Source organism: Triplophysa rosa, linkage group LG20 (genome assembly GCF_024868665.1).
Source record: "Triplophysa rosa linkage group LG20, Trosa_1v2, whole genome shotgun sequence".
In the NCBI taxonomy this organism is placed as follows: domain Eukaryota; kingdom Metazoa; phylum Chordata; class Actinopteri; order Cypriniformes; family Nemacheilidae; genus Triplophysa; species Triplophysa rosa.
The window spans coordinates 5,486,015-5,513,497 of NC_079909.1; the positions used below are offsets into that span (position 1 = coordinate 5,486,015).

The 27,483-nt window shown below is 37.1% G+C and overlaps 1 protein-coding gene across 2 annotated transcripts in view; it reads right to left on the reverse strand.

The window, feature by feature from the left end:
• Positions 1-27,483, reverse strand: part of fhit (fragile histidine triad diadenosine triphosphatase) — a 287,951-nt gene that overhangs the window by 48,297 nt on the left and 212,171 nt on the right. For both annotated transcript variants that reach the window (XM_057361549.1, XM_057361550.1), the window contains exons 4-6: positions 23,550-23,695; positions 21,199-21,228; positions 4,983-5,051 (exon numbers count right to left, since the gene is read on the reverse strand). In XM_057361549.1, coding sequence (XP_057217532.1) covers positions 4,983-5,051; positions 21,199-21,228; positions 23,550-23,695 — 245 coding nt within the window. The remainder of the gene's footprint in view (positions 1-4,982; positions 5,052-21,198; positions 21,229-23,549; positions 23,696-27,483) is intronic.

The window sequence follows — 27,483 nt, forward strand, 5'->3', positions numbered from 1 at the left end:
CAGAAACCTATAAAGGACCTCTAGGCCCCTTTGTTCTAGTGATGCAAAAATAGCACACCGCAAGTTTTCATTTACAGTATTTCATCATCAGATTCTTTTTTCCATCTAGAGCCTGAGAATTAAAATAATGAAGATTCAATTTAGATTTCTCAGAGCAGAATATAACTGACACGGTAGTCTCATCCTAGCACCATCTTTATCGTTGCTCCACTGTCAGATTGGCAGGAGTGTGATTATAATTCTCACTCTGTCTTTTTAATATCTTCTCATTAAGTAGCCCTGAGTGCTCTTTCTGTCCCTGAACAATGCCGATCTCCTCTTGACAGCAAAGCCATTAAAAGTAAGTAGCTTAAAAAAACTTTCATGCGAGAGGCCGTTTTCATAACTGCACGGACAAGATGGCCGTCTGTTCACCATCAATGCAAAGCTACTTAGTGATCATGAGATTTTTTTGGTCATTTTCAAGCGTTGACGGCTCCTTCAAAACAATCTTATAAAGAAAATATCTTCTTTTGTATTCAATCTTGCAAAGATGCAAAGGCGAGTAAATGGCCCTTCACGAAATGAAAAAAAAAAAAACGTTTGAAAGGTACTATTTCAAGTGTTAAACAGCGACGCTTCTGCTTTTCTTCACATGATTAAAAAAGGTCAGAACACTCATTTTTAAAAACCACTGACCTTTATGGAGAGGATGGAGTTGGCAAGATTAGAAAGTGCATCATGGAACCACAAACCATTCTAGTAGATTTTTTCTTTCCCTGTGAGCACAGTGGCATCTCTTAACACACCATTTAGCAAATGGTTGTATAATACAGGGAATGAGATATAAAGAATGGCAAATTTCTGTATTACTTCAGAGCAGAAGCAGACGTCGGATTCAATACTCCTGAAGCAGCGACGGGTTTTGATGAAACTTGACTTATTAAGTTGTCCAAAAGGACAATAAACTGCTTTCCACTGCCATTACTGTCTGCTGATGAGAACATTTAAAAGAAGAATAAAAGAATGACAGCGAATGAGAGGAAGAGAGAGAAAGGGGTGAAATGCAACAATGCACACAAGGTATGATAAGCAGTGACAGACTTTTCTTTTTGGCAAGGTTCGTGACCGCGCCGCAGGAGTTTACTGTTGCATGTCAAAACGTCTCAATAAAATGACAAATACAAACACACACTGGAATGCCATTGTTATCCATATGACACACACTTGGCTTGTCTGTGATGCAACTTTTGCTTTTGGCACACTCAGAGATGTGCATGTGAAAACTGATTAAATGCAACAAAGGGGTGCATTTGCACAGACCAATAAATACATTACCACAAAAATTACAAATATAATGTTATGAAACGATTGTGTTTATAATAATTCCATATGTTTATTACGAAATATTTAAAAAAGATTAAATATACTCATGCGAACAGATAAAGTTTAGGGTTGCATTGTGCATTGAGAGCATATCAACTAATAGCAGTATAAAATGTACACTACAAAAAAAACAAGAACATATCAGCACACCAATACTTAAAATGAACTTATTTGCTGAAACGATTCAGATTTCTCAGTTTTACTGTAAGGATCTCATTTAAAGGTCTCAAGTGTGACATACTGCAACAAATTTAATGCAGACTGTTATGAAGCAGTTTGAAAAATAATAGTTGGAAAAATAAGTTTGTGGAAATGTAAACGCTACTATACACAGTTATAAAACAGCTGAGCTACTGTTGCACTACGGAACATACTTCTTTCAGTTAGTTACTCTTCACCACTGATTCATTTAGCTTTTATCTAAAGTAACTTTTAAATGAGGAACGCTGCAAGCAATTCATCCTAAGGGACTTTGCCATACGGACGAGGATGTGCAATAATGCTCTTTATCAGCACAGTACAAGCTGGTGCTTTGGGGACAAGATTTAATCACGTTTGGTCTCCTTTTGCAGTGTATTACAGTATGATAAAGCAACAGGGATCCCTAAATATGGTAAATTAATAAATGCACGAAGCCCAAATTATTTTGGGGATGTGCAATGAATATGGGGGTTTGTTTACAGCCAAATGGCTGTTAATGTTCTCTTTGAACATTATAGACCATTTCATCGACCCCAAATTTAATTTATGTTCATATTAATTTGTATTATTATTTTACTCTATAATAATTGTATTAAATAAACGATTTGTTGAATTTTGTTGTATGTTCATTGTATTAAAAACTTCCGGTTTGTGTTTGGCTAGTGTCTAATAATATAACTATTTATATTTTATTTAATTTATGTTCATATTAATTTGTATTATTATTTTACTCTATAATAATTGTATTAAATAAACGATTTGTTGAATTTTGTTGTATGTTCATTGTATTAAAAACTTCCGGTTTGTGTTTGGCTAGTGTCTAATAATATAACTATTTATATTTTATTTAATTTATGTTCATATTAATTTGTATTATTATTTTACTCTATAATAATTGTATTAAATAAACGATTTGTTGAATTTTGTTGTATGTTCATTGTATTAAATAAACAATTTGTTGAATGGGTCCTGTAGTTCAGTCGCATTTAAACAAACCGTATGGTACATTGACATCTAGCGGTTGAGCTTGGTATCGCAGTCTAAATTAAAAAAATTGGAGAGGGAAGTTTAGCCAAGTAACGGTCGGTTTCTTTTGATTGTTATCAGAAATAATCTACAGGCACTCTTTTGTTTGTGAATGTTTACCGGAAGTTCAGTTGGGGTCACAAAAGTGCGTGTCATGATTCTGCCGCTTTTTGTCATGTTTCTGTTGGTCTAGTGGCGGAATCATGGCAGAACCCCATGTTTCATGTGTAGGGAGAGTTTTGGCCCTGTTGGCCTTTCATACCCTCTCTCTCCAGTCGCGTCTCTGTTCCCGCTCTTTCGTTGCCTCATTATTGCTTGTAATGATTTCATGCCCCACACCTGTTCCCTCTTGATTTGTCCCCTTATTTAATCCCCCTGTGTCCTCTGTCTTGTGCTGGATCATTTGTCTGGTGAGTTCCTGTTATGTGTCTAGTCTAGTCTAGTCTAGTCTAGTTTAGTTTAGTTTATTGTAGTCCTCGTTAATTGTTATCTCCAGTCTGGTCAGTGTAGTTAGTTTTAGTCCTGTCTTGTCATGTCGTGTTATCCCCTTGTTTTATTATGTTATCCCCTCGTGGGTTTTTGTTTTGTATTAATTACTAAACGTCTTGTTAACACCTTACCCGCTGTCTGCGCCTGGGTCCTCTGTCCTTGCATCCTTGTGTTCCCTCCCCGACCATGACAGTGCGCATGCGCAGTAACGTTTGTTTATGTTGTTTAGATGAAACCGTCTGTACAATGTTCTCATAGTGAACGAGAGACATTAGCATATTCGTACAAATAATTGCAAGGATTTTACAGTAGTTACAGTAGATTGTTTATTACTGAAGATGCATGTTTATGTCCTTCATCTTAAATATAAAATGTGTATAGACTGATATTTTTCTGATGTCTGGACTCAAGGTTAAGAAACATAAACAGATGGTTCAATATATTTGTAATAAATACATTCCTTACAATAAAATACCGTAATCAAAATTTTACAGTGTAATTAATGTGGTAAATACAGTGGTAAATATATATTATCAATACTGTAAAATAAACTAATAATAATGAACTGTACTGCTGTTAAATAAATACATATTTTGATCATATCGATAATAAGCTCAATACAAAAATGCTATGGAACCATGGGTATAATTATAAATATGTTTTCCTGTTTTTCTTTTGACTTATACCTTTGACCTACACTGTAAAAACAACTAGTAAGATTTACTTAATTTTTTGTGTAAATTAAAATTTTACTTAAAAAAACTGTACAAAAAGTTTTTGTACAAAAAGTGTACAATTTTTTTTTTTTAATAAAAAATAAGTAACATTTTCTTTAAAAGCAAAAAAAGATTTTAAAATGTACTTTTAAAAACTGTGTGCAAAACTTGCGCAAATTTACACACAAAAAATACTACACTATAGTGTATACTGTACAAATTCACCCACAAATCTACAGTGAAAGAAAAGAATGCAGTATGTGTATTTCTTTTTAATTTCACATCCACAAAACTAAATGGCCACAGAAAACCTCTGCTCCTGAAACGTAACATTATGACCCTTCATACGAGCACAACACCCACACTCCTCCCACTAACAATAACTACAAAGAAAACTCGACGTTAGAAACCTTCAGGAGAAAGAAACATTTCTTCAGTATCAGTGAGATGTTACAACCCCGTCGCCACCTAAATAGGCTTTATGAGCACGTAAATGCATCTAGTTTAGCTTATAAAACATTTAACAGTCTAAACTAAATGGGGAACGATTATTTATAGGAAGGCAAAAACAGCTTGGAGGAAAAACTCTCATTGCTGTGCAGGACAGAGGAAATATAAATGGAAAAATTCCAGAATAACCCTCACGACCAAATGCAAATTAAAAACAAGCTTATTTATAATGCGTTGGTCGACCACTGGAAACGAGACCCTTCATTTTTCTCCAAGCACTTTTGGGAATTAGAAAAGCAAGGCTGTTAATAAACAGGCTGAGAGGAATATGCATATCATTCATATATATTCAGCCTGGCATTTCAAAGTAAATATTTTAATTGGATACAAAATGTCACACGTAAAGAAACAGGAAATAAAACATATTCACAGCATGATATAAATGACAGTCATTTACTTTGAAAAGTTCAGATAGATAATTAAACCATGCAAGTGTAGTGTATGTATCACATAATACAAACATTTTGTAATCGCTTTCAAACCTACATTCCTTATTTTTGTATTAGTAGTTTGGCAGAATATTTTATGAGGCTTGGTAAATGATGACATCATCTTCATTTCTGGGTGCACTGCCCCTTTAAGAACACATCTACAGATACCTGCAATGACACTTAACTCGCGTCTTGACAGCACCAAGCCACGTGAACCGTAACGTGTATAGCATGCAACCCTCACCTCATCGTAGATGCTGTCGTTCCTCTCAAAGTCTCCAGTCTTCCTCGGCAGCACGTGGACGTGGACATGCTGTAATGACAAGAAAACCAGGACAGAAACGTTTAAAAGCATTCAATAAAGCCGAGTTCACAGGCAGGGAAAGTGAGGCAGGTACGCTTCACCACCCTCCACATCACTTCCTTCATTACAACACAACCGTCTGCCAGTTTGAGCTGTTTTTCGCGACAACTTTCCCACATCAGGAAAGTGTTACTGTAAATTCCACTAAGCATGCATCTGTAAACCTGGAAGACTTTTAAAACTTAAATTGACTTTGTCAGATGTCCTCGGCAAATTCCCTCTGCAATATGCTGTCACAAACTTGGCCATCTGCACGGTTAGTTTGTGAAATTGTGCTTTCCTCGGGTGCACATTAGCCACGTAATTCCAGTCCCAGCAGAACTGCTTGTGTTTCACAACATCAAGCCTTGTGTGTACATTGCATTTTTAATCCTAGTTTTTGTTTGTTCTTCAGGGATGGATTATGCATTATGTACAGCTGTGGACGGTTCTGTGACTTTTCACCTTTTGATACCTGTCTGAGCAGATTGTGTGACGATGATAAAAATGGACCTGTTCCACTGCTCACTTCATTCCTCTACTCTCCTCTTCTGGTTATTATGCATGATTTAAAACAATCGATTTTTTTAAGGAGGTTTCGCTAGACTTTTTCATTGTTTTGACGGACAGGCTTGTAAAAAAATCTGTCATAATCTATTTTTACCCGTCACTATGGTGCAAGGTGATATTACGTGATAATTAGCATGTTTGTGACATCATCGCGACAACGTACAAAAGTTCTTTGAACTTGCTGTATTTTAATACCCAATAAAGCCAAAGTCATTTATACATTTAATGTTTCTGTTGTCAGACATAAAATACTAATTACAGACAAATGTTCATGTCCAGTCAGTAACAATGACAGGTGCTTATACACGCTGTTTTGTAATCATTCATTTCTTCACTTACAAGTAACGTTAACTTTAAGCTGCTGTTACGTCTTGAAAGGAGAAGACGCAGAGACACCTTTTTCCACTCACTGAAAGTTAAGGTTTATCCAAAATGACGCTATCGCTATCTGAAGAAAAAAGTCTGTAAACACCGCACCACTGGTTTGTGCGAGTGTGCGCCTGTATGTGTATTAGAGCACGCGACGAGAGGGTCTGATTAAATGACAGATGCACGCTTTGAAGAATCAGATCCAGAAACAACACCACACACAACGTTAGAGATCGCTGTGTTGTTCAGTTCGTTTTGAAACTATGGTGAAACAAATTAGACGGTGGTGGGCCATCATAGTCGTCTTGTTTATACACGCCCCTGAATCCGCACCGCGAGTCTCCGCTGATCCCGCGTGGGTTTTCCTGAATGGACGAGGCAAAATGAATTGGAAACGTACGATCACGTTCTGATGAAAGGAAATGATTGGATGCTACCAGCTCGACAAAAAGGGGAATTACATACTGCCCTTATTGTAATCCGTCAAAACGACGGACGGCCTTCAGATTTTTCCGTCATTGGTATAAAAACTCCGTCAATGGCGGAGAATTTTTGGTTAACGCGACCTCTGGGTATAGGTCAAGATTTTTATCATGAATTATATTTTAGTTCATATGCTTTCGTTCGTTTGCTTTCAGATATAGGTAATTCTCATGCAATCTTGGCTTCCAAAATGTCAAAGATGAGGTGACACATGCAGTTTCTGTCAATCTCATATTAATCTTGAGTATCTATACAGTAGTTTTGCATACATCGTATCTTCAAAGAGTATTTAGTTTGATCAAATTATAAAAGAGAGATACAGCTGTATGATTATTTCCGGAAAAAGACGAACTGCAGGGGGGGCAGAACTATAGCACGCGCACACAATACATCATCGCATCATCCCATCTTTTAGCACTGGGACCGCGTCATCTATCAGTTTCAAAGATCTCCAAATCCAGCGTTATATCCACTGTTTATATAACATTCATCACCCAAATGCAGTGAGCAAACAAACACAGCTAAACTTCCACCAGCCGAGTGAAGCGGCATTGATGGGCGTGTTCTTTATCTCGTTGGCTGGTTGACGCATGAGCGTGCTCTTTCTCTAACGCTCGAGCGTGGGCGTGCTCTTTCACTCGCTAGATGGCGCGTGGGCGTGCTTTTCCAGGAGAATTGTTCAATAAGGGACTTAGAACCCTTGTAACGAAACGGGAATCCATGTTCGAAAAAAACTTTCCAAAACCTATACGAACACTGGAGGAGTGTATCGAGCACAGAAATACTACGTCATACGGTTAACTCGTTTTTTGACAGGTTGACCATGTTAAGCTTGAGAAGCCAGCACGTTTAACAGTGTAAAGTCAGAATGCATGAAATACCATGTTACCTCCGCTTTAAAAGATACCGGCATCAATAAATTGCTCTTTTGGGCATTACAAATAAGGTATGTCATGTTCAGACACATTCATTTCAAAACTTTAACATTTTTTTAAACATTGTTTTTTTCTAAAATAATGTAAAACTTTCACTGTTAAAAAGTTTTTTTTTTTAATTTAAAAGATAAAATAAAAGCTAAGTCCCTGTCACCATCCTCACCAACAGTTTTGTGTCCGATCATTCACTATCAATGTAACAAAGCTCTTCTATAAAAGGATAAGAGACATTATTTGTTATGTGGATAGGACACATAAAAACTTAATATATTAAATATAAAAAGTGAAGGTGAGAAGAGGGGCGTTCTGACATCCCAACCACATCACATGACATCTTAAAGCTTTTGATGTCACCTTGAAGTCCCAAACTTTGACTGTATGATAAGCAAGGCTCTGATTGCTTTGTCCAATCACCGAGAGCATATCTTTAGCACAACATAAATCACAACCCAGGACAAACAAACAAATATAATCACCTATCTTTCAAACCGTCAGCCGTTAGAAGGTTTTCACACTGTGTTGAACTCTACTAGGGTATAATAACCTAATTACCATGCTTTTTAATTCATTTTTCATTAGGCTGTTGTGATAAACAGCTCAGGCTTGGTGAATAAGTATTTATAAATGTTACAAACAAGATAACATGTTTGGAGGCATCTGCTTTGTTGCAATGTGTTTTCTATTTAATGAGTCCATTTGCATAATGTCTGCATTATTAAATTCGCCTACCTTGAGAAAAGTACAAAAACACACACGCATACATGAGAGTGCCATTTCATCAAGAAGACTTTTTACCGGGATGCTTAGCATGGAGAAGAAAAGCTCGGCAGACTGGAGCAAGTGGCAAAGGGCCACCGACTGAACGGTGCAGAAAATTGGACGGATAAAAATGGGTGATTTTAAGAGCAATCTGACAAGGTGAGGTGAAATACGAGCGAGACTTTGGGGTCAGAGTCTGACATTCATTGTAGCATATATTACATGATATAGACCATGGATTACCTTGTGCATGATTTTACTTCCCTTGTTTTATATTAAATATCCAAGCATTACAATTTAAAGTTCTGCGCATGACCTGTATGAAAAAATGCTGTTTTATTCCAGGGACTATATTTTCTAGTGGAAGGATATAACATAATGCATTTGCGTAGTATAATAAAGTTTTATACGTGAACATGATTTTTTAAAACATGCACTTAACCGTTTTTTTTTTAAGAATTGTGAAAATAGTAAACTTGCATTAACACCAAGGGGGATTTTGTCCAACAACCCCCTTAAACAATAACTCTACACTAAACTGTTGTATGGTCTCTTGTACTGTATCTATTTGCTTAAAGATGAGGTAACACACGCAGTTTCTGTCAATCTCATATTAATCTTGAGTACCTATACAGTAGCATTGCATACTTCATATCTTCAAATAGTATTTAGTTTGATCAAATTTATAAAAGAGAAATACAGCTGTGCGATTATTTCCGGAAAAAGACGAGTGCCTGGAGGCGTGCAGGGGGACGGAACTACAGCACGAGCACACAACACATCATCGCACTAATTCACTATTGTGGCGAGGAAGGCGGGACGGGAGCCATGGGGCGGGGCCGATGGCGTGAGTGATAATAGAAATCAGCTGTGCGTGCGCCGGTCCCGCATCGCCCACGGAGGAGATTGGGAGCATAAAGGGAGGAATCGACTGGACTGCCGACGAGAGAGGACCGGGCCTAGACATATGTTAAGTTTTGTTTATGTGTTTATGTTTGTGTGGCCGGCAGTCGTCAGTGAGGGGCTGCCGGCCTACTTTTACTATATTATTACCATATTATTGTTTGTTTATTTTTGATTAAAGTTTAGTGTTAAATGTTCGCCGGTTCCCGCCTCCTTTCTTCCTTTTATTGAACCTCGTTACAACTATACAGTAAGTTAGTGTTGTTTACATTATGCACGTGCAAGCTGATTGCCGACAAAACACAGACATATGACTTAGTTTGACTTTTTTTAGTTTTAGCGCTGAGACCGCGCCATCTATCAGTTTCAAACGATCTCCAAATCCAGCGTTATATCCACAGTTTATATAACATCCATAACTGAAATGCAGTGAGCAAACAAACACAGCTAAACTTCCATCAGCCAAGTGAAGCGGCATTGATGGGCGTGCTCTTTCTCACACTGGCTGGTTGACGCATGGGCGTGCTTTTTCTCACATTCTCGCGCGTGGGTGTGTTTTTTCGTTCGCTGGATGACACGTGGGCGTACTTTCTGGGAGAATTGTCCAATGAGGGACTAAGAACCCTTGTTGCGAAACGGGAATACATGGATTTAATTTAAAAACTTTCTGAAACCTGTACGAACCCTGGCGGAGTGAATCGAGCACAGAAATACTACGTCATACAGTTAACTCGTTTTTTGACAGGTTGACCATGTTAAGCTTGAGAAGCCAGCACGTTTAACAGTGTAAAGAAGTCAGAATGCATGAAATAGCATGTTACCTCCGCTTAAATTGCAACGTTGAGAAATAAAAACATTCTCTGTTCTTCTAAAATCCAGCATAAGTATTATGATGATGGCTAAAAGCCGAACAGCCTATAATCACTGAGTTAAGTGGTATTTAAATCTGCTTTTAATCAACAGATTCTGGTTTGAGTCTCGCTTTTGGCTTTTGTCGAGGGCGTAAATCCACTCAGCAGCTGATCAAGTTGTTATTTTACATTTCAACCAACCGCGTAAACTTGAAACACCGTTCTCCAGGGCCAAAAATCTCCAGCTGCAACCAACTTCTACAGGAATAAAACGTTTGTAAAGTGTCCTTTCCTCAAATCAAAACAGATGTCTTTTAATTAGCTTCTGACTATGAACAAATGTGCAAAATGGCCGCTCTGCTATTTATATTGTTTAGGTTAAATCCAGTCAGACAGGCAAACAAATGCGTTTTGTCACCAACAGCTGGCCACCAATTAAGACACGGGGGTCAAAAGCAATAGAGCCTCACAGTGCAAACTACAGATTAGAGGAAGATAGATCTTTCCCTAAGTCTTCCACTGGAGCGCTGCATCGCTGGACAGTGTTTTTAGCCATCATAGACATGCTGATACAAATAGGCTACCATCATATTTAGTATAAATATATACAAAAATAAAATATAAAGAAATATTTAGCATAAGTACATACAGTTGCGATCATAAGTTGACATACATAGGTTACATGGGTGATCAGTGACTATTTGTATGTTTTGTGATGGTTGTTCATTTTTCTACCATAATAGGATTTTTTGATAAATTTCTCAGTTCTGTTGAACACAAAAGAAGATACTTTGAAGAATGTAAAAAAGCAAACCGTTCTGGGGCACTTTTGGCTACCAGTGTCATTTTTCCTACTATGGGAGTCAATGGTGGCCAAGAACTGTTTGGTTACAAGCATTTGTCCAAATATCTTTCTCTGTGTTCATTAGAACAAAGAAATGTATATAGATTTGTTACAACTCCAGGGTGAGTAAATGAAGGGTTATTTTGGGGTGTACTGTCCCTTTAAATTACACTTGGTTTAAAAGGCCACATAAGGGTACAGGACAAAAAAGACCACATCTGATCAACGTAAATGCAACGATTTCATGTCCTCTGGTTAGATGCAAAACAGATTTAGCTTCAATCGTACATTGGGCTAAATTTAGAAGTGTTTTCTCCTGGGTGCAAAACAACATAATAACTATAATAACAGGAACCTACAGAAAAATACAATACGTGCCATCTACAATCACGTCCAGTACAATCTGTACACCATCAAAAATATTCCTGGAACAGTCTGTTGGCCTGTGACATCATAATGGGCCAATCGCAATGTTCAAAAAGCAGATAGCACAGCAAACTAGAACACGGACGTCCTCCTGCGCAAACGATGATGAAACGCGCTATAAATCCATCACAAATGGTGAGGCGTTGCTCAAAACAGTCCATACATAGAAACGCAACTCAGTTATGTTGGTAATGATGAATATGTTCAGGAGTTTTTAACTGCAAACCATCACGCACCGCCGGCGAGATAAATCACCATCCAAAGCAAGACAAATGACTAAATTCCTGAGTCACTCCCCGGTTTTCTGCTAGATAGAGAATAAGGAAACCCAATTTCACCGTATGAATACTTAGATCTGTCTTCTGTCTTCATATAGCTCTAGGCAGAGAGGTTAGAAAAAATGTATTCGCTTCTATAGAGTGCAGCGCCTTTATTAAATCATAGATCCATTCTTTCGTCCTCCATGTATTTCCAGCACCAGGCACCTGATTGCAATAATGTGAGTGATAAATGGATCCAGTGCTGTGGCATAGCAGGTGTGCTATATGCAAGGGATAATCTGTTTTCATAAAAGGACTAGGCAGGGTTCTAATTTAGAGTAACTCCATGTTCCAAATTAGTTTATAAATTATGGAAACCGCGCTATTTGGTTTAGGAAGACTCAAAAAAAATGTTTCTTTTTTTGCGAGGTCCATAGAGATGTGCAGCATTTCCCAGACGTCTGGATGAAGGATTCTAGCTGGGTCGAAATTCACTACATACAGTATTCGATACATACAGCAGTGCACCATATGGAACGTCATCTATAATTGTAGTGTCGTCTGAGAGAACAATTTCATTTCACAGTTCGCTTTTTTACCCATAATGCATTCTGGTTTAAAGTGCATGTGTATACTTTTGCCTATATCTCAATGTAGAAAATGATGCTGAGCTTTAAAATAAAAAATATATTTTTTCTTTTTTTCAATTTACTTTTACCTTTTTTTTCGCAATGCAAGTCTTCCACTTTTCATTTTCTTAGTTACTATTATATTTTAAGTCCGCTTGAAACTGACTCCTATAATGTGAGGTAATAACCAAGAAATAAATGTAAGTTTAGATTTTAAAAAGTTTTTTATTTTTCTGTAGGTTTAATCATTGTGAAATAGCCTATCTCAGCATCTCATGACTTTATCACAGATAACAAAATAAATGAATATCATAAGAATATATTAAATAATTGTTATTAAAAAACATGATTTACCAAAGTAAGAAACATATTTTATGAAGTACATATAATCTTGCATGTGAAGGCTTACTACACTGTGTCATTCGCTATACAGGGAATAGTGAATAAGTAACTGAATGAGTGATTTCAGACACAGCCCATGTTTTATGATTTCACCAAAGCTGAATATTTTATGTTAAACCCTGCAGGCATGTACAATACTGGCTTTGTGAGTTCGTCCATGTGAACATAAAATTTACAATCCGAAATCCATTTCTCTTTGACCACTTTTGTATTGACAAACCGACCCGTCTTATTGCGAGCGCAGGCCCGGCTGAAAAATAGTTCGAGTTATTAAATTGGCAAATAAAAATAAAGATTAAAAGATGCTCCACGGGGACAATTGCATCATTTTCCATGCCATTTTTACGGCAGTTCTGTTTGGGAGCATTTTACAAAGCACATCACGTCGGCCTCTAAACTGTCCTGACTGTGAAACTTCAGGTCAATCAATAATTCATGGTGCTTATTTAATACACAATTTAGAAAGCAGTCAGGCAAAATGGCAGCTGGTCTTGGGGACGGTTTAGAGATCTGATGTGTCTCTTTCACCATCTTCATCCCAGATCAAGCGTAACAGACAGACAACATTGGAAGAGTCCGGAACGCCGCGGGTCTGAATCCTGCTCTGTGATGCAGCTGTGGGCAGAAGTGATGATTTAGAACGGGTCTTTGGCGGCGAGCTGGAACTCGAGCATTTCCATTAATCGAATGACAGCAACGCTGTTTTTCTCGGCTGGGGAGAATTGATGTTCCCAGCATGCTGTGTGGGGCTAATGAGCTTGAGGAAGATGAGACGTAGGGGAAAAAGCAACATTAACAACACCAACAAATAGACAAGAGAACCAACCGCTTCCAAACCCATCCATTAAGCGCTAGTGAATATTTATGGCACTGCCCACCTACCTCTTTCCTGTTTTTCATCTATTTTGTCTTTTGGTGCTTATAAAGGTCTTGCTTCTAGGCACTGCCTCGAATTTTGAATTGTTTATCTCAAGACAATAATGAAAATCTTTATAAACAACTTAAAATAAAATATATTTTGCTGTGTGCATGTTACGGTTACTTTTAATACTTTCGTCATAAATGAAAGAAATTTACCTAAACCTAACTCAAGGTAAGCTACTGCGTTTATAAGGTAATAGAAGAAAGTTTAAAAAAAATTTGAGTTCACAAAAAGTTCACTTTTTGCAGGGCACTCATAACTTGTATGTACGACACTAATTACGCGTACACCCATGTACACCAACCGCATGGAACAGAGTTTACTAAAACTTTAAAGCAACACTTTGTCATTTTTTCGACCTTAAAATAATATCTCTGAAATAATTTCAGTGGTGGAACAACTCTTAACTGGATGAATTCTACTGCCGCTGCTACCTGAGCAGCCTACTAGCGGCTACAACCACACTCTGTAAGTTCTGTGTTGGGGTCGGTACACACAGCCCCGCCCATCCCCTGCCTGCGGAAGAGTGCAAAATGGTTTCCAAACAACGTTTCTACATTCGCCGGTTTCATCAGTTTAGTCAACAAATTCACGTGTTTTGCGTTGCCCACAGGGAAGCTTACACAGCGACATTATTTACGACACTGGTAACAGACAATTGCGCTTATCTACCACATGGGGGAGCAGTGAGCAAAAGTTCAAGAGTGTGGCTTTAATAACCTTACCTCAAAGCAAACAATAATCTTTTCCTTAAACAAACAGTTGTAGCACACCAGAAAGCAAGTGCTATGCATTCAATCAAAATTTTAGGATGCAAAGCACTGTCTATCATAAGATACACAACAGAAGCTTCACTGCTGAGGCTGTGGGTGAATTTCAATCAAGAGAGAACATTTCGGTGCCCTTGAAGGCCACGGAGAGAGTACTTGTAAGGACATTTCAAGTGTGACCCACTGAGTGAAGCTCACTTTATAGAAAGTATGTTTCCAATAATGATCAATTGATCCTGGATGGTGAATTGTGCAAAAGGTATTTACCTGAGATTTAAAAATGCTCAAATTTACAAAACACCACACAGCTAGTTCACAGTTCACATGTGAAATTAAAGTCTGCATAAGACATTAGTAGCGATTGTCTTTATTTCCATATCGTGACGTATATCAGAGTGAAATGGCTTCTGAAGCGAGAAAAAAATGTAGGATGGGACTTGATTTCATCCATCGAGAACTGATTGGATCGTTGTCAGTTGCAACATGGTAAAAAACTTTTTTTTGTGACAATTTGCGTGTTTTGCACACAATTTGCTAATTTTTTAAAGTAAATTTTCCTTATTATTTTGGGTCAAGTTTTTGCGAACAGTTTTTTTTAAGTAAAATTTACTTTAAAAATAATGTGTGCAAATGTTGCGCAAATGTACATAAAAAAATCATAAATCTTACTAGCCGTTTTTTACAGTGTAGTTGCTAATTACAGCGATCTATTCGCAGGCAGAAACGAGTCTCAGATAGCCCCGCCCACACGCCATTAATCATGACAAGAAGATTATGAGGGCACACGAATTAAAAAAAAACAATGAAGTACACAGACAAGTCGTTTATAAAAAACACTACAGTATTCTATTAAAAAAGGACACCTGTCAAATTCAATTCCATGGTGACTTTAAAGAACTAAAGACAAAAAGAGGCAGTATTTGAAAAGTTATATTTGCCGTAGAAAAAATGAACAGTGCTAGCAGCAATGATACTGATGTGTCCTTGTTTAGCGTGTTCCAAACACTCCAAGGACGATGTTACATGCAGTGCCCGACTGTGGACCACTTGGCAAAATGTAAACATTGATCTACAAGAACTTCCAGTTTATTTTTTAATTGAATTGTATTTTTTAAATCTTACACATGTAAATGAATCTTAAATATATTTTTGTTTAACATTTTGATTGTGTTGTGTTCTGTTGGTTGTATTCTGTTCAAATGTTTGTGCAGTGTTAAAAAATAACTTTTGGACCAGTGTTGTTTACGTCTTCCGAGGTGGTCTATAATTCCAAACCCTGCTTTTATGAGTAGGACATCTTCCTCCAACCTACACTAAAGGTGCACCTACAGAATAAAACATCACTGCCCTGTTTGTGAGTAAAAACTGTAGGTCATAGTGTTGCAAGTTCCCCAATTACTTGACGGTTTTCTTTTATTTGAAGAACATCCAGAGTTTGACTCAAGCTTGTCAGGATGGGTGAACGGAGAACCCAGGCGCAGGCAAAAAACACTTTATTAAAATACACAAACAAAAACCCACGAGGGGGTAAAACAACAAAACGGGAATATAATAACACAGACTAAACAGGAACACTAAACTAACTAAACTAAACTAAACTAAACTAAACTAAACTAAACTAAACTAAACTAAGACAACACTTGACAAAGATTACACTGACTAGACTTACTGTGGTCACAAAGCTTTCCAAGACAAGAGAAAGACGCTACGTCTTACAAGGCATAGAAACACAACGAACTGCAACAAGACAGAAAACACAAGGGCATTATAAAGGGAACCAATCAAGAGGGGAACAGGTGCGGGGCATCAAATCATTAACAATCAGTAAGAAGGAAAAGAGAGGGGGGTACATAGAAGAGACCAGAGAGAGCGCGTGGTACGCCATAGCAAGCAATACCACATCTCTCTCACACTAAACGCATGAGTCTGTCATGATTCTGCCACAAGACTCGGAAACTATGACCAGAATCATGACACAAGCTATTTTATAGCATTTTATCAGTAAGCATTTATCATATTATACATTTTATCAGAAGGTTACTTTTAAAATGTTTTCACTACAGATTACAAAATACATGCTTTACAAAAGTAATCTGTAACGTATTTCATAAGATTGCACAAATTCTGTAACTTAATCTAAATACTTTATAATACTTTGGAATACTGATAAGGTACGTAACACAAAGGGATCACCAAACAGAGGACTTGGTTTTCCTCTACATTTTATTTTAAACAATATATCTTAAATAAAAAAGCACACAATCTTAGAAAAAAGAAAAGGAAAAATGCTGATGCTCAAAAAGGCAGCACAATGCATTAGGAGCTGGGGTGTGTAAACTTTTTTGAATTGGAGGCAAAATGTACTTATTTTGTCTTCTGGGAATCATGTGGTTATACATGCTTAATGTGAAGGGCAGAACTAAATGAAAAAAATATTATCTATAAACAAAATAAAAAATCTTTACACATCATCCTGTTTAAACATTTTCACCCCCTTCTCTGAATGCATTGTGTTACATGGAAACTTGTTTTCATCACTAAATAAAAAAAAAAAAAATCGATTTTTTTAGAATTGCGAGATTTAAACTTGCAGTTGCAAATTATGAAATCAGAATTGCATGAAAAACTCACAATTGCGAGATCTCGCAATTTTGACAATAGTAGTTATATGCAATTCTATAACTTTATAACACTTCAGTTTTTTTCTCAAGCTCGCATTTCTGAGAAAAAAAGTCAGTGTTTTTTCTCTCATTGGACTGACAGATGCAATTGTGAGTGTATATCTCTCACAATTCTAAGAAAATAAATCAGATTTTTGAGTTACAAACTCGCAATTGTGAGGAAAAAGTCAGAACTGTAAGATAAAAGAACTTTGAGATAAGAAGTCGCAATTACCTAAACAAGGGACTCGCAAAACATGAAAACAGTCGTTGATCATTCCGGTAACTACAGACATTAAAGACTCAGGGGTATGTCAATTTTTTATGTGGCAATTTGTATAAATTGGCTCAAATTGTGTAATGGAGTATATGAAGAACAGTACTAAATAAAATTAATATGCAATTTGTATGAACCCAGATCCCTCTTATTTTGTTAAAATTATTCCAATTTTGCATATTCTGCGAGGGGCATGAAAATGAGTAGAACTGTAGTTTGGGATGCTTTTGCAGAATGTCAGAGTCAGAGAATCACCGATACCTGTTTACATTAATTGCCCATTACAGTTAATATAAAGTTTAAATGAAATAAATGCCATTGAAATTCCAAGTAATCACTTTGGTAATCTAAAATACTTTTCGGATATAACTGTAATTTGATTACCACCATTTAAAAAGTAACTGTAATGAAATACAGTTACTCAAATTTTGTATTTTTTTGTAGTCAGTACGTGTGTTCCCTGGCGTCGAACCCATGACCTGTGTGCCGCTAACGCAGTTCTCTGCTGGTTAAGCTGCCCTGTCATTGTCAGTGTGTATCCGGCTCTGTTTACACACATTCCTATTGATGAGTCATGTGACCTTGAGTAAACTGAAGTAGCCACACCAACTGAAGAGCAATGAATGCTGGGTAGACTGAGGTAATGCAATTAAGACAACATTACTTTTTAACCTTTCTGTAAATATCATCTGCTTTTTAATAAAAGTTGAATTACTTACTTAACAACGTAAAGTATAAGTAAAATCAAATCAACATGATAATAATGAAAATATGTGTAGGGTACAGCAAAGATGCTTGAATGATGGAAATTGTGTTGTGTCTCCAAACTCGCATCAACAAAGAGTTTTACCTCAGTGTGACTCCCCGTTCACTTTAAAATCTCGCAGACTACAGAGTGTCACTGGCCTTTCTGTTCAACAAAACTAGACCTTTCATTGAGTACGCTGAACTCTCTGACTCACTCCTGAAATATCAGTATAAATACACACTGGCGCTTGTGAATGGATGCTTATCACAGAAATGCCATGATATTGACTTAAATGTGCTTGTTAAGAAGGAGAAATCCTAACAGCGCGTTCATTTTCTGAAGTGCAGTCGCTCCGGCTGTGGAAAACAAGGCACTTGTTTATTTCAAGACCTCTTCAAACCTCTATGATAAACATTAAAAATGAAAAGCCATTTCTCGGTGGTGCTTCAAGTGACTCTACAAACGTAGAATAATTAAAATAAATGTTTTCTGCCGGAGAGAGAAAGAGAGAGAGGTCATGGTTTTTCCTCCATTTAGTTTTAGTTTGAAACAACAATCTTTCATTTGTATTGATTTATTTGTTAAACAAAACATCAGTTATTGAGCGAGCACATAAATTAATGTTCAAAACTGTCTCCGTATCTTACCTTGATCCACAACGGTAGGCTTATAATGATTTATAAGTTGCGCCAATGGGTACGATTTCACAGGAAATGTAAGTTTGACATCATTTGACGTAAAGAGAAGTAGGTAAAGTAACCTGCAATTTTATGTTTCAAACAGAGGTGGCGATAGAGAGACAGAAGTTACCAACTGTAGCTTTAAATGACCATGGCTGCGTTTCCCGATAACGTTGTCTCTTAGCACGCTACGAAGACTCTAAAGGTACACCTTAACTCAAGTTATACCTTTTCTAGGCGTGTTCCCCGAACTATACCTTTTGAGGTTACTAAGGTAAACCTTCTTAAGTGCCACGTTAGCAGGTGCTGTCCGTGGCGGTGGTGCTGAATAGGTTGATATCGATGCCTCGAGAATCGATTGTTCGCTTTACCTTGCGTTATAGAGTGGGTAAAGTATTGACAAAACAATGTTTATTATAAAGAAACGCTTTAGAAATAGAAGAAATTGTGTTTATCAGGGCCCACTGAAATAGTATAAATAAAGAAAGAAATATGTGTGTGTATGTATGTATTTATAATTTTGCAAGTGTCCGATCCCGCACCCTCACAGCCATACATTTCTGCGTTAACCAGCTACATTAACTGGCTGTTTGGCTTCGCTTGTTTTTGAAAGGGTCATTTATATTCTCATAGTTTACCATCGTGCATTAATGTTCTCCACGATCTGTGTTGATTCAAATTATTGGCGTAAATCACTCATTTGTGTATAGGGATAAGTGTCCCATCCAGAATGCCAATCACTCGCGGGACACCCACAATGGCATGGAAGCCTTGCAGTGCCTCCATCACGTCGTGCCTGGCGAAAGGCATACGTATGTAATCGGTGGCATGACGGAGCAGGATGTTTGTCACTGAGTGAACGCACCGCCACACCGAGGACTTTCTCAGCCCATATTCATCCCCAAACACCTCCAGAAAACTCACCACGGCATAAAAACGAAGAGCCGCCATGCAGCAGCTGATTTTCGGGGCTGAGTTTGTCTCCACAAAGTTGGGCCAACAAGATGCAAGAGCTGCAGAATTTGCTCCCGTGGCAGACTAAATTTGTGTAGAATTTTCTCTTCTGACATGGTAGCCAGGGGACTAAAATGTTCTCTAATGAAATTGTGCAAATAAACTAACTGGCTCCGCGGACGGCGCCATCTTTGATTTAAGACGACTCTTCGCTGTCTCGCTGCCATAGTTTGACCAAACTCCCCATAATATTCATTCCCTTTATATAGACTACGCCTTTCCTGTCAACTGGTTTGCCAGCTGATGTGCCTTGGGATAATAGGCTGTAATTAAAAACGCTAACAACCATCAGTGTATGACAATTTTATTCAGGAAAACACTTCAATAGCCTACACTGAGAGTATTAAACCCGAGTATTTTATTTGCAAAATTAAAACTAAGTTAAAGTAAAAATGTAAATTTAATACTAAATAGAATTTTATATTAAATTATTATATTAAATTTATATGTGAAATTAAACTGCGATGTAGAAAAGCTTTTTGCATAGCGGTATGAACCATCGAAGGCGATAAGGTCTAACTAAGAGCGGTCCAGACCAACCTTACGAAAGTGTGACCTACAGAAGGTATACTTAACTAAGAAGGTTTCGGGAAACACGTATTAACGAAAAGGTACAGCTTAAGGTAGAACTTAAGAACGACGTAGCGTTAAGAAGGTTTCGGGAAACGCAGCCCATTAATGTGACTGTTACAGCCAAATCTCACATTACTCTCCAAAAGAGACTGTTTGGCAGAAGCATTGGAATTCTGTGCTTTTTTGTCTCGCCACAATTACCATATTTAACAGCACTGCCATTTTAATACGGTTCCACACCTCAGGCCACGGGCTGCTATACATGCATAATCAATACTTCATACCACATGCAATTAAACATGACTTCACACATGAAAGACAATATAACCGATGTACTCGGTAAAATAATTAGCACGGAGAAACGCAGGAAGGGCACAAAAATCACTCAAAATAAGCGAGTTGGGCTGCTCGGGCTGCGTGGTGACAAATAAAAGGTTGTTGTCATTTATTATGGGCTTTTATGTTTCAACACCTCCATTACAACCACGTGCGATGCAGAGAACACTATTCACAATCCGATTAATTCCCGATGGGTGAAATCGACATTGTTTTGTGACTCCCTTATATTTGCATCTTATTATGAAAGTCATGCTGACTTGAATTACCATAATATAACACGTTATATATACATGCATTACTTGTGCACGATACACAATTTTTGTAATATATTTTATATTCAGTGTAAAGTCCTGAAACATTTGAATACCACCGAATTAGGTTTTGTTTGTTAAAATTGTTTTTCAATGCAATAAATGTATAGTCTATGAAACACAAACTGGGAAAAATGATCACACTTCACTACTTCACAACTTTAGGCAAAGTCAGAAAAGCAAACAACCCTCTCAACGTGAAGTCAGGCATTTCAAAGTCACCGTCACTATGCCCACAAGATATGGACAAAGCATTTTCAAGCAGACACATGCATAATTGACATGCTCAAAGGGTTTAAGGTAGTAAATGAAATACTATTATTATTTAATACGAGATAAGTGTCACAGGAGACTCATGATAAATTTAAAGGGAGTGCTTATTAAGACTGTACCTTGACTGTCTGTCCTGCCTCAGGTCCGTCCTATGGGGAACAGAAGCGGATAATTAGTTGGGAATTCAGGAATATCTCTGTCAATAATTCAACGGCATTTAAATTTCAAATGAATCGCTGTGCTGTCATGTGACCGTGTGAATGTCAAAGTGGATTCTTTTTCTCTTCTTCTTTTTTACCTCGATGTGCCTGTTCATGATCTTGAACCGAGAGGTACTTGAACATTCAGTTATGTTTAAATGCTTGGACTCAAGAGACTGAATATGTAGCAGTTATATGACTATATGAATCAAACGAAGGTAATGTGGTCAGCATTTATGTTTTTATGCAAAGACTGAGAAAGGAAATTTTAGATTCAAAAATTACAGTGGAATAAATCTACATGTATGAAAGAAAACGAACATAAGGATGTGTTTGAAAAAATATTTAAAATAATAGCTGGTCTTTGAAACTCAAATCAGAGACTGTCACAATCACTATTTTATCTACATCAAAAATCATAATAGCCCTGCTTCACAGGTCTAATACATGTGCAAAAATGTAAACAGATATAGATGGATGGATAGATATTTAGTGCTCTTTCGTTTTTCATTTGCACATGAAAATTAAACGCCTCAGATTCATCACCTTTCTGTGGAGAGTTTTTACAGAATACCTGTCTCTTATATCTCAAGTACATTAATCTTTCATCTCATGTCAGCTCTTGTGGCAGAGATATCAATTATTCCTTTTTGTCAGATAAATGAAAATATTTTTTCTTTGTTGGTTGTGTGTCTGGGAAGTGAAATGAGCATTTATATCAAATATGTAAAGTCATATTTACATTCCAGGGCAATGAGGATGTTTTAAAGTTTTCTCCTTCATAACTCAATAAACCTAATGTCTTTTGATATAAGTAAAGTGTAGAGTAATGTACGTCAAAAAAGTGTTTGGCTATTTAAGTCAAATAAAAAATAAATGTTTTTATTTTATTTCTTATTTTTTTGTAACATCTGTTATAAATCATTATTATTAGTCACCATTAATGTTTGTCATTGGGTTTTGCAAATATCTAATTTCGTCGCTGTCGGGCGGAATCCTCGTATCTCCAAAACCATTATTTTTCAGGAAATAAAAAAACAGCATATTTTTTGAGTTATTAAACATTGTATCGTTAAAGTTGATATTATACATTATATTGCTATCATATACTGTTGTGTACCAACATTAACACAACATTTCCCCAAAACCATGTTTAATCGGAGATACAAGGTTTATGACTTGGGAGCAGGGAGATACGAGATTACGCTGTCATAAATAAGAATGGTACGGACACAGAAGTCGCTGCTGCCAGCAGTGTTCATCAAAGTCTGCAGTCGAGTTGAGCCTTTTGACAAGAGACGAGGCTTTAAGAGCTAATGAAAGCAAATGATTGTGGTTACATACATCTTCCTAAACTCTATTTTAAAGGTTTAAGAACTATAAGTGATGTAATACGAAAAATGATGAGCTGACTAGGCTGTCTAATAAGCGGAAATTAGCCGAATCTGCTCGCAAACTTATCTTCGTGGCTCAAGGGCTTCCTTCTGCACCGAAGCATTACAGCTATAAATTTTTAACAAAACAGGCCTACTCAAATGTATCTAACCTAACTATTTTCACTCGTTATTGTCTAAAAAACTTTCAATCAGGAGACGTAATGCCGAGAAGCTCCCGCGGAGTGAAGAAGAAGTGGAGTTACGAGACTTCTCAGACAGTTGAAGTGTCCAATGGAGTTAAGAGATTTGCTCTCAAGCTATTTTCAACACTTTAGATTGGTTAATAATTTGTAAAAAATAACAGACCCACATGGGGTCTGACCAATAGCATCAATTTGTGAAAAAATATGAAATTGACCAAATATGGACATAGGAGGTTTCCGCCCGACAGCGACGATTTATAAAAAGTATTAAAAAAAAGACTTGTCATCTTTGACAACACCATATTTATTCATGTAAAAAGTACAATGTTTTTTCCATTTCCTAAAAATAGCAAATGTGGACATACAAGGTTTCAGAAGGACAGCACCAATATTTAAGTACTGTAGTATAAACTATGTATACAATGTATAAACAAATATACATTTTACAAGAAAGTTTTATCGATACAACAACAGTTTTCCTGTATAAAATGAAGGCAAAATTATTTCAGACTTCCAAACGTTCTGGTTGTCATTCAGTGAAATATATCCATATATAGTTCACTGATGAATTCTGCACATGTGGTCTTTTTGCCTATACATTTGCGTGCCCATGTCTCAAAAATGACACAATATCAACATTTTTATTCCACTATTGAGCTACAATGTCAGAATGTAAGAACTTTTCTCTTACCTGTAAAGCGATGGTTAGAGATGTCGCCTGAAAGTGTTTCTCAATAACATCTCCCACTCTCTGTGTGGTCATGAACAGATCTGACACTTCTTCAGGATGAAGATCCCGAAACCGCTCGACGACTCGAAGGGGGCAGACTAAAATATCTTTAGGGGAAGCTTGTCAAGGAAAGTACATTTGATTTGAAAACAACATACAGAATCTGTATCACATCCTGTAAAACAAAGCCTTTGGAAGGCTACATATCAATGTGTGAATTATAACACTGAAATATAGCCATACTGTCCTGTACTATAAATTGAAACTGTAGTAATGTTAAAAATCACGTATTATTCTTAACTATATAAAATACATGTGCAAGAATACCTAAAAGAGATAGAAGTCAAAAGTCAAAGTCTCAAAGTCTGATAGAAGATAGAAGGCCACAAAGTACTGTTTTCAACAAATTCAACCCACATGTATTGTGTTCGTCTACCTAGAAATGTAGCCCCACTAAAATTTATAGACAATTACTACTATTTTGTAAAGAAGTAATACAGTGTTTTGATAAAAATGTAATATTTCTGATTGAAAACCTACTGGAATGCTCTGTCCCATAGACTTCCATTGTAGGCTTAGTGCAATACCATGAACGCAAACTGAAGGTCGATCGATTCAAAATGATTTTTCTTTGTTGATCGCATGTCGCAGACCCCGTCAAAAGATCTCAAGTTGTATTGAACTCAGGAAAAATGTCTGTTACGGCTTTGTAACAAACTCACCTTCAGCAAACAAAGCGTTTTCTAATGTTGGACAGACAATCGAAAGTGACTGGCGAATACTAGACCAAATATTTCACCACACACGATAAAGACAAACATTACAGAGTGGGCAAAATCCCCTCACTTTATTCACATAAATACAAATCTCTATAATAACTACAGCAACAGCAGCGTACTGAACATATAAATGACGGAATGAGTTTTGGAGCCAGAATTTTTCTCTCTCTGCCCTGAATACTAATATCATGAGCTCCAGCACACACACACACACACGCGCGCAGATGTAGAACCAATCACACACACTCAAGCGCACAAACCCACACCCCTCTGCACAACCAAAATAGAGCAGAACCTCCATGCCAGACAAATTATAGGAATATCAATGGTTCTGACGGAGGGAAGATAGGACCAATTTGAATTGGAAATGGATGAATGATTCTGATAGGCATCAGCACTCAAAACAGAACGTTCAGAGAGCAGCCCTCCTTCTCACCCACCAAACGGCTCTTATTAAAAAAGATTCATAAAACCTCTCATATCATATCATGTTTTTTGATTGTCGTTTTCATCTTCACAAATGGGAGTTTCTACTTTTCCTGTCCTTCACAACAAATCAAAACCTTTACCACCAGATAAAAGTTTGGCTGAATTTATTGTTCTCATTACCTTAAACCCTCTGTGTATTATTATAGCTGTAATATACTGTACACAGTGACAAAAACAATTTTTGTATTGTTTTGTCAGCTTATAACTGAATGCTAATCTCTTTTCCTTAGAATGTTTAAACGTAGACAAAACTGTGATCAGTTTTGGCATAATGTTGCCTGAGGGCAGTATATAAAGCCGCAGACTCAAAATTATTTTCAGTTTTCTTGAATTTACTATTTATAGGTATGTGATTAGGTAAAATGATCATTTTTGTTTCATTTTGTGAACTGCTAACAACATTTCTCCTAAATTTCAAATAAAAATATTGTTTCTATTTTCATGTATTTGCAGAAAAAGAAAACTGGAGAAACAGGTGAAAATAACAGAAAAGATGTGTTTTTTCAAACCTCAAATATACTGCAAAGAATACAAGTTCATATTCACTTTTAAGCGACAGTAATATTTCTACATGTATTTAGCAATAAAATATTAAAAAAAATAGTGATAACCTTGATTTTATCACAGTTGTCATGTGTCTTGTCATGCTGTCAGTCTTTCACATTGCTGTTGGATGACTACTGAGGTTTGATTTTGTTGAAATTCAACAAACACTGGACTGGAATGACCACAATACATCAAGAAATGTTAACTGAATTAAAATTTTAAATGGTCTCTTTTTTTCCACACCTGTGCATTTATGTATATATTTTTATTTAAAACGCATCTTATAAATACGAGTCTATTTTGTTTTTAGTGTGTACGTACAGTAAGTGTGTAAGGAACATTGGTTAAAGGTTCACCTTTCAGAAAGCAAAATATGGCACGAGCACATGTGCACACCAGCTGAATGAGCTATGAAAACAGCTGCTGGTGGAAAAACATGATCAATATTTGGATTTCTGTTGGCTGGTATTTGCTGCTCCCCTTTGCTTGAAGAGAACGTTTTTTTTTCTTTTTTCGCTTAAATGCTTTACACTTAAATGCCTTCAATTTGGACAAATTGAATTGAATTGTGCCTGCGTAGGAATGTCTTCACAAAACGTTGCCAATGCAACACTGAAAATATATTATTCATGTGTACAAAATCAACATGAGGTTCCATTACGAAAACCAAAATGAATAAAGTGCTACTATCCCCAAAAAAGAGACCAAATGTTTGACTCTCAGATTGACATGCAAAGATTAATGCTTAGCAGAACCCTTATCAGATCTCCGGAGGACTCGAAATCTTTCAAGTCAGAGAGGTCACGAAACACATTGTTGAAAGAAGCTCAACAGCCCATGAAACACAGTGAAACGGCACACAGAACAGTCATCAAACTCTGTATCTATTTCAGGAAACACTGGGTGGCAGGTGGTCCTCCGGCTCTTAAACATTAAATGTCCACAGGATGAAAAACATGTTGCCTGCCAGTCTAGGCTCCTGAGATCGATAGCGGCCTACTGGGTTTTTCACAAACACTCAGAAATCCTTACAATTCAACTTTGATTCACAGAGTTTGAACAAGTGCACTAGGGTGGATATTAAATACGGAGATCTAAAATACAGCAAAAGTCAATATTAAATAAGCCATCACTACAACACATCTACCTGCATTCTTCAAAAGTTAGGTCACACTAAAAAATGTATGAATCATTGCATTATATATCAAAATATCAAACCATTGGATGCAAGAACAAGAACGCACCGGGCAGACCAACATGCAAAATTCATCCCGGCAGATTCCGCGAGATCGAGGAAACGCGTGATGTGTTTCTTCAGTTTGTCATGTGCGGTCCACTGGAATGCAATCACATATCATATTATCTGATGCGTTTCATCCCAACACACACCCGTCTCACACATCACTGGGGATTTCAAATCAGCCTTTGCTTCAACAAAGACGACGAGAGCAGAGGAGGAATGAAAAGAAAATGCCTCTATTTGGCGGGAAGTTACCGTTCAATTGAGGAGTCGGTGCGTGAAGTATTGCTGAGCTGTGGGTCGATCATCTTCACAGAGCATCCGTTTCAATCGATACAACACGACGGATCATGAAACACGTACAGACCCACGTATATACATACTGCTTCAGTTTTACGCAATTTGGGCAAATATTAAGCGAAGGTGGCAACGTGTGATGTATTTATTTCTCATTTGCGTCTAGTCATTCGGGATCCGCCTGCCGTCACTGGTTCGCCAAATAATAATTGTTCTTCATTCTAACCTATCAAAATGAGTCATTTGCATCATTTTATAGATAACTTTCCCTTTTAATTGCTTTTCCTCTGTGTCACAGAAAAGCAGGTTGCGTTCACATCCAACTCTCCCTCGGGTCGGTGGCGTCCATTTCGAGGTGTCACACGCGGAGTCTTTCTCCCATGATACCGTACGCTCCCGTTCCTGCCTATTTGCCTTGCTAATCAAGTGTGAAGGATGATTCTGCAGGCCGCGGAGAGAGCGTCTGTCACAACGTAATAAGACACAGACATGCGGATGGACCTGTGTGTGAAAACTGCCATTAACCTGAAGGTGCAACGCCGTG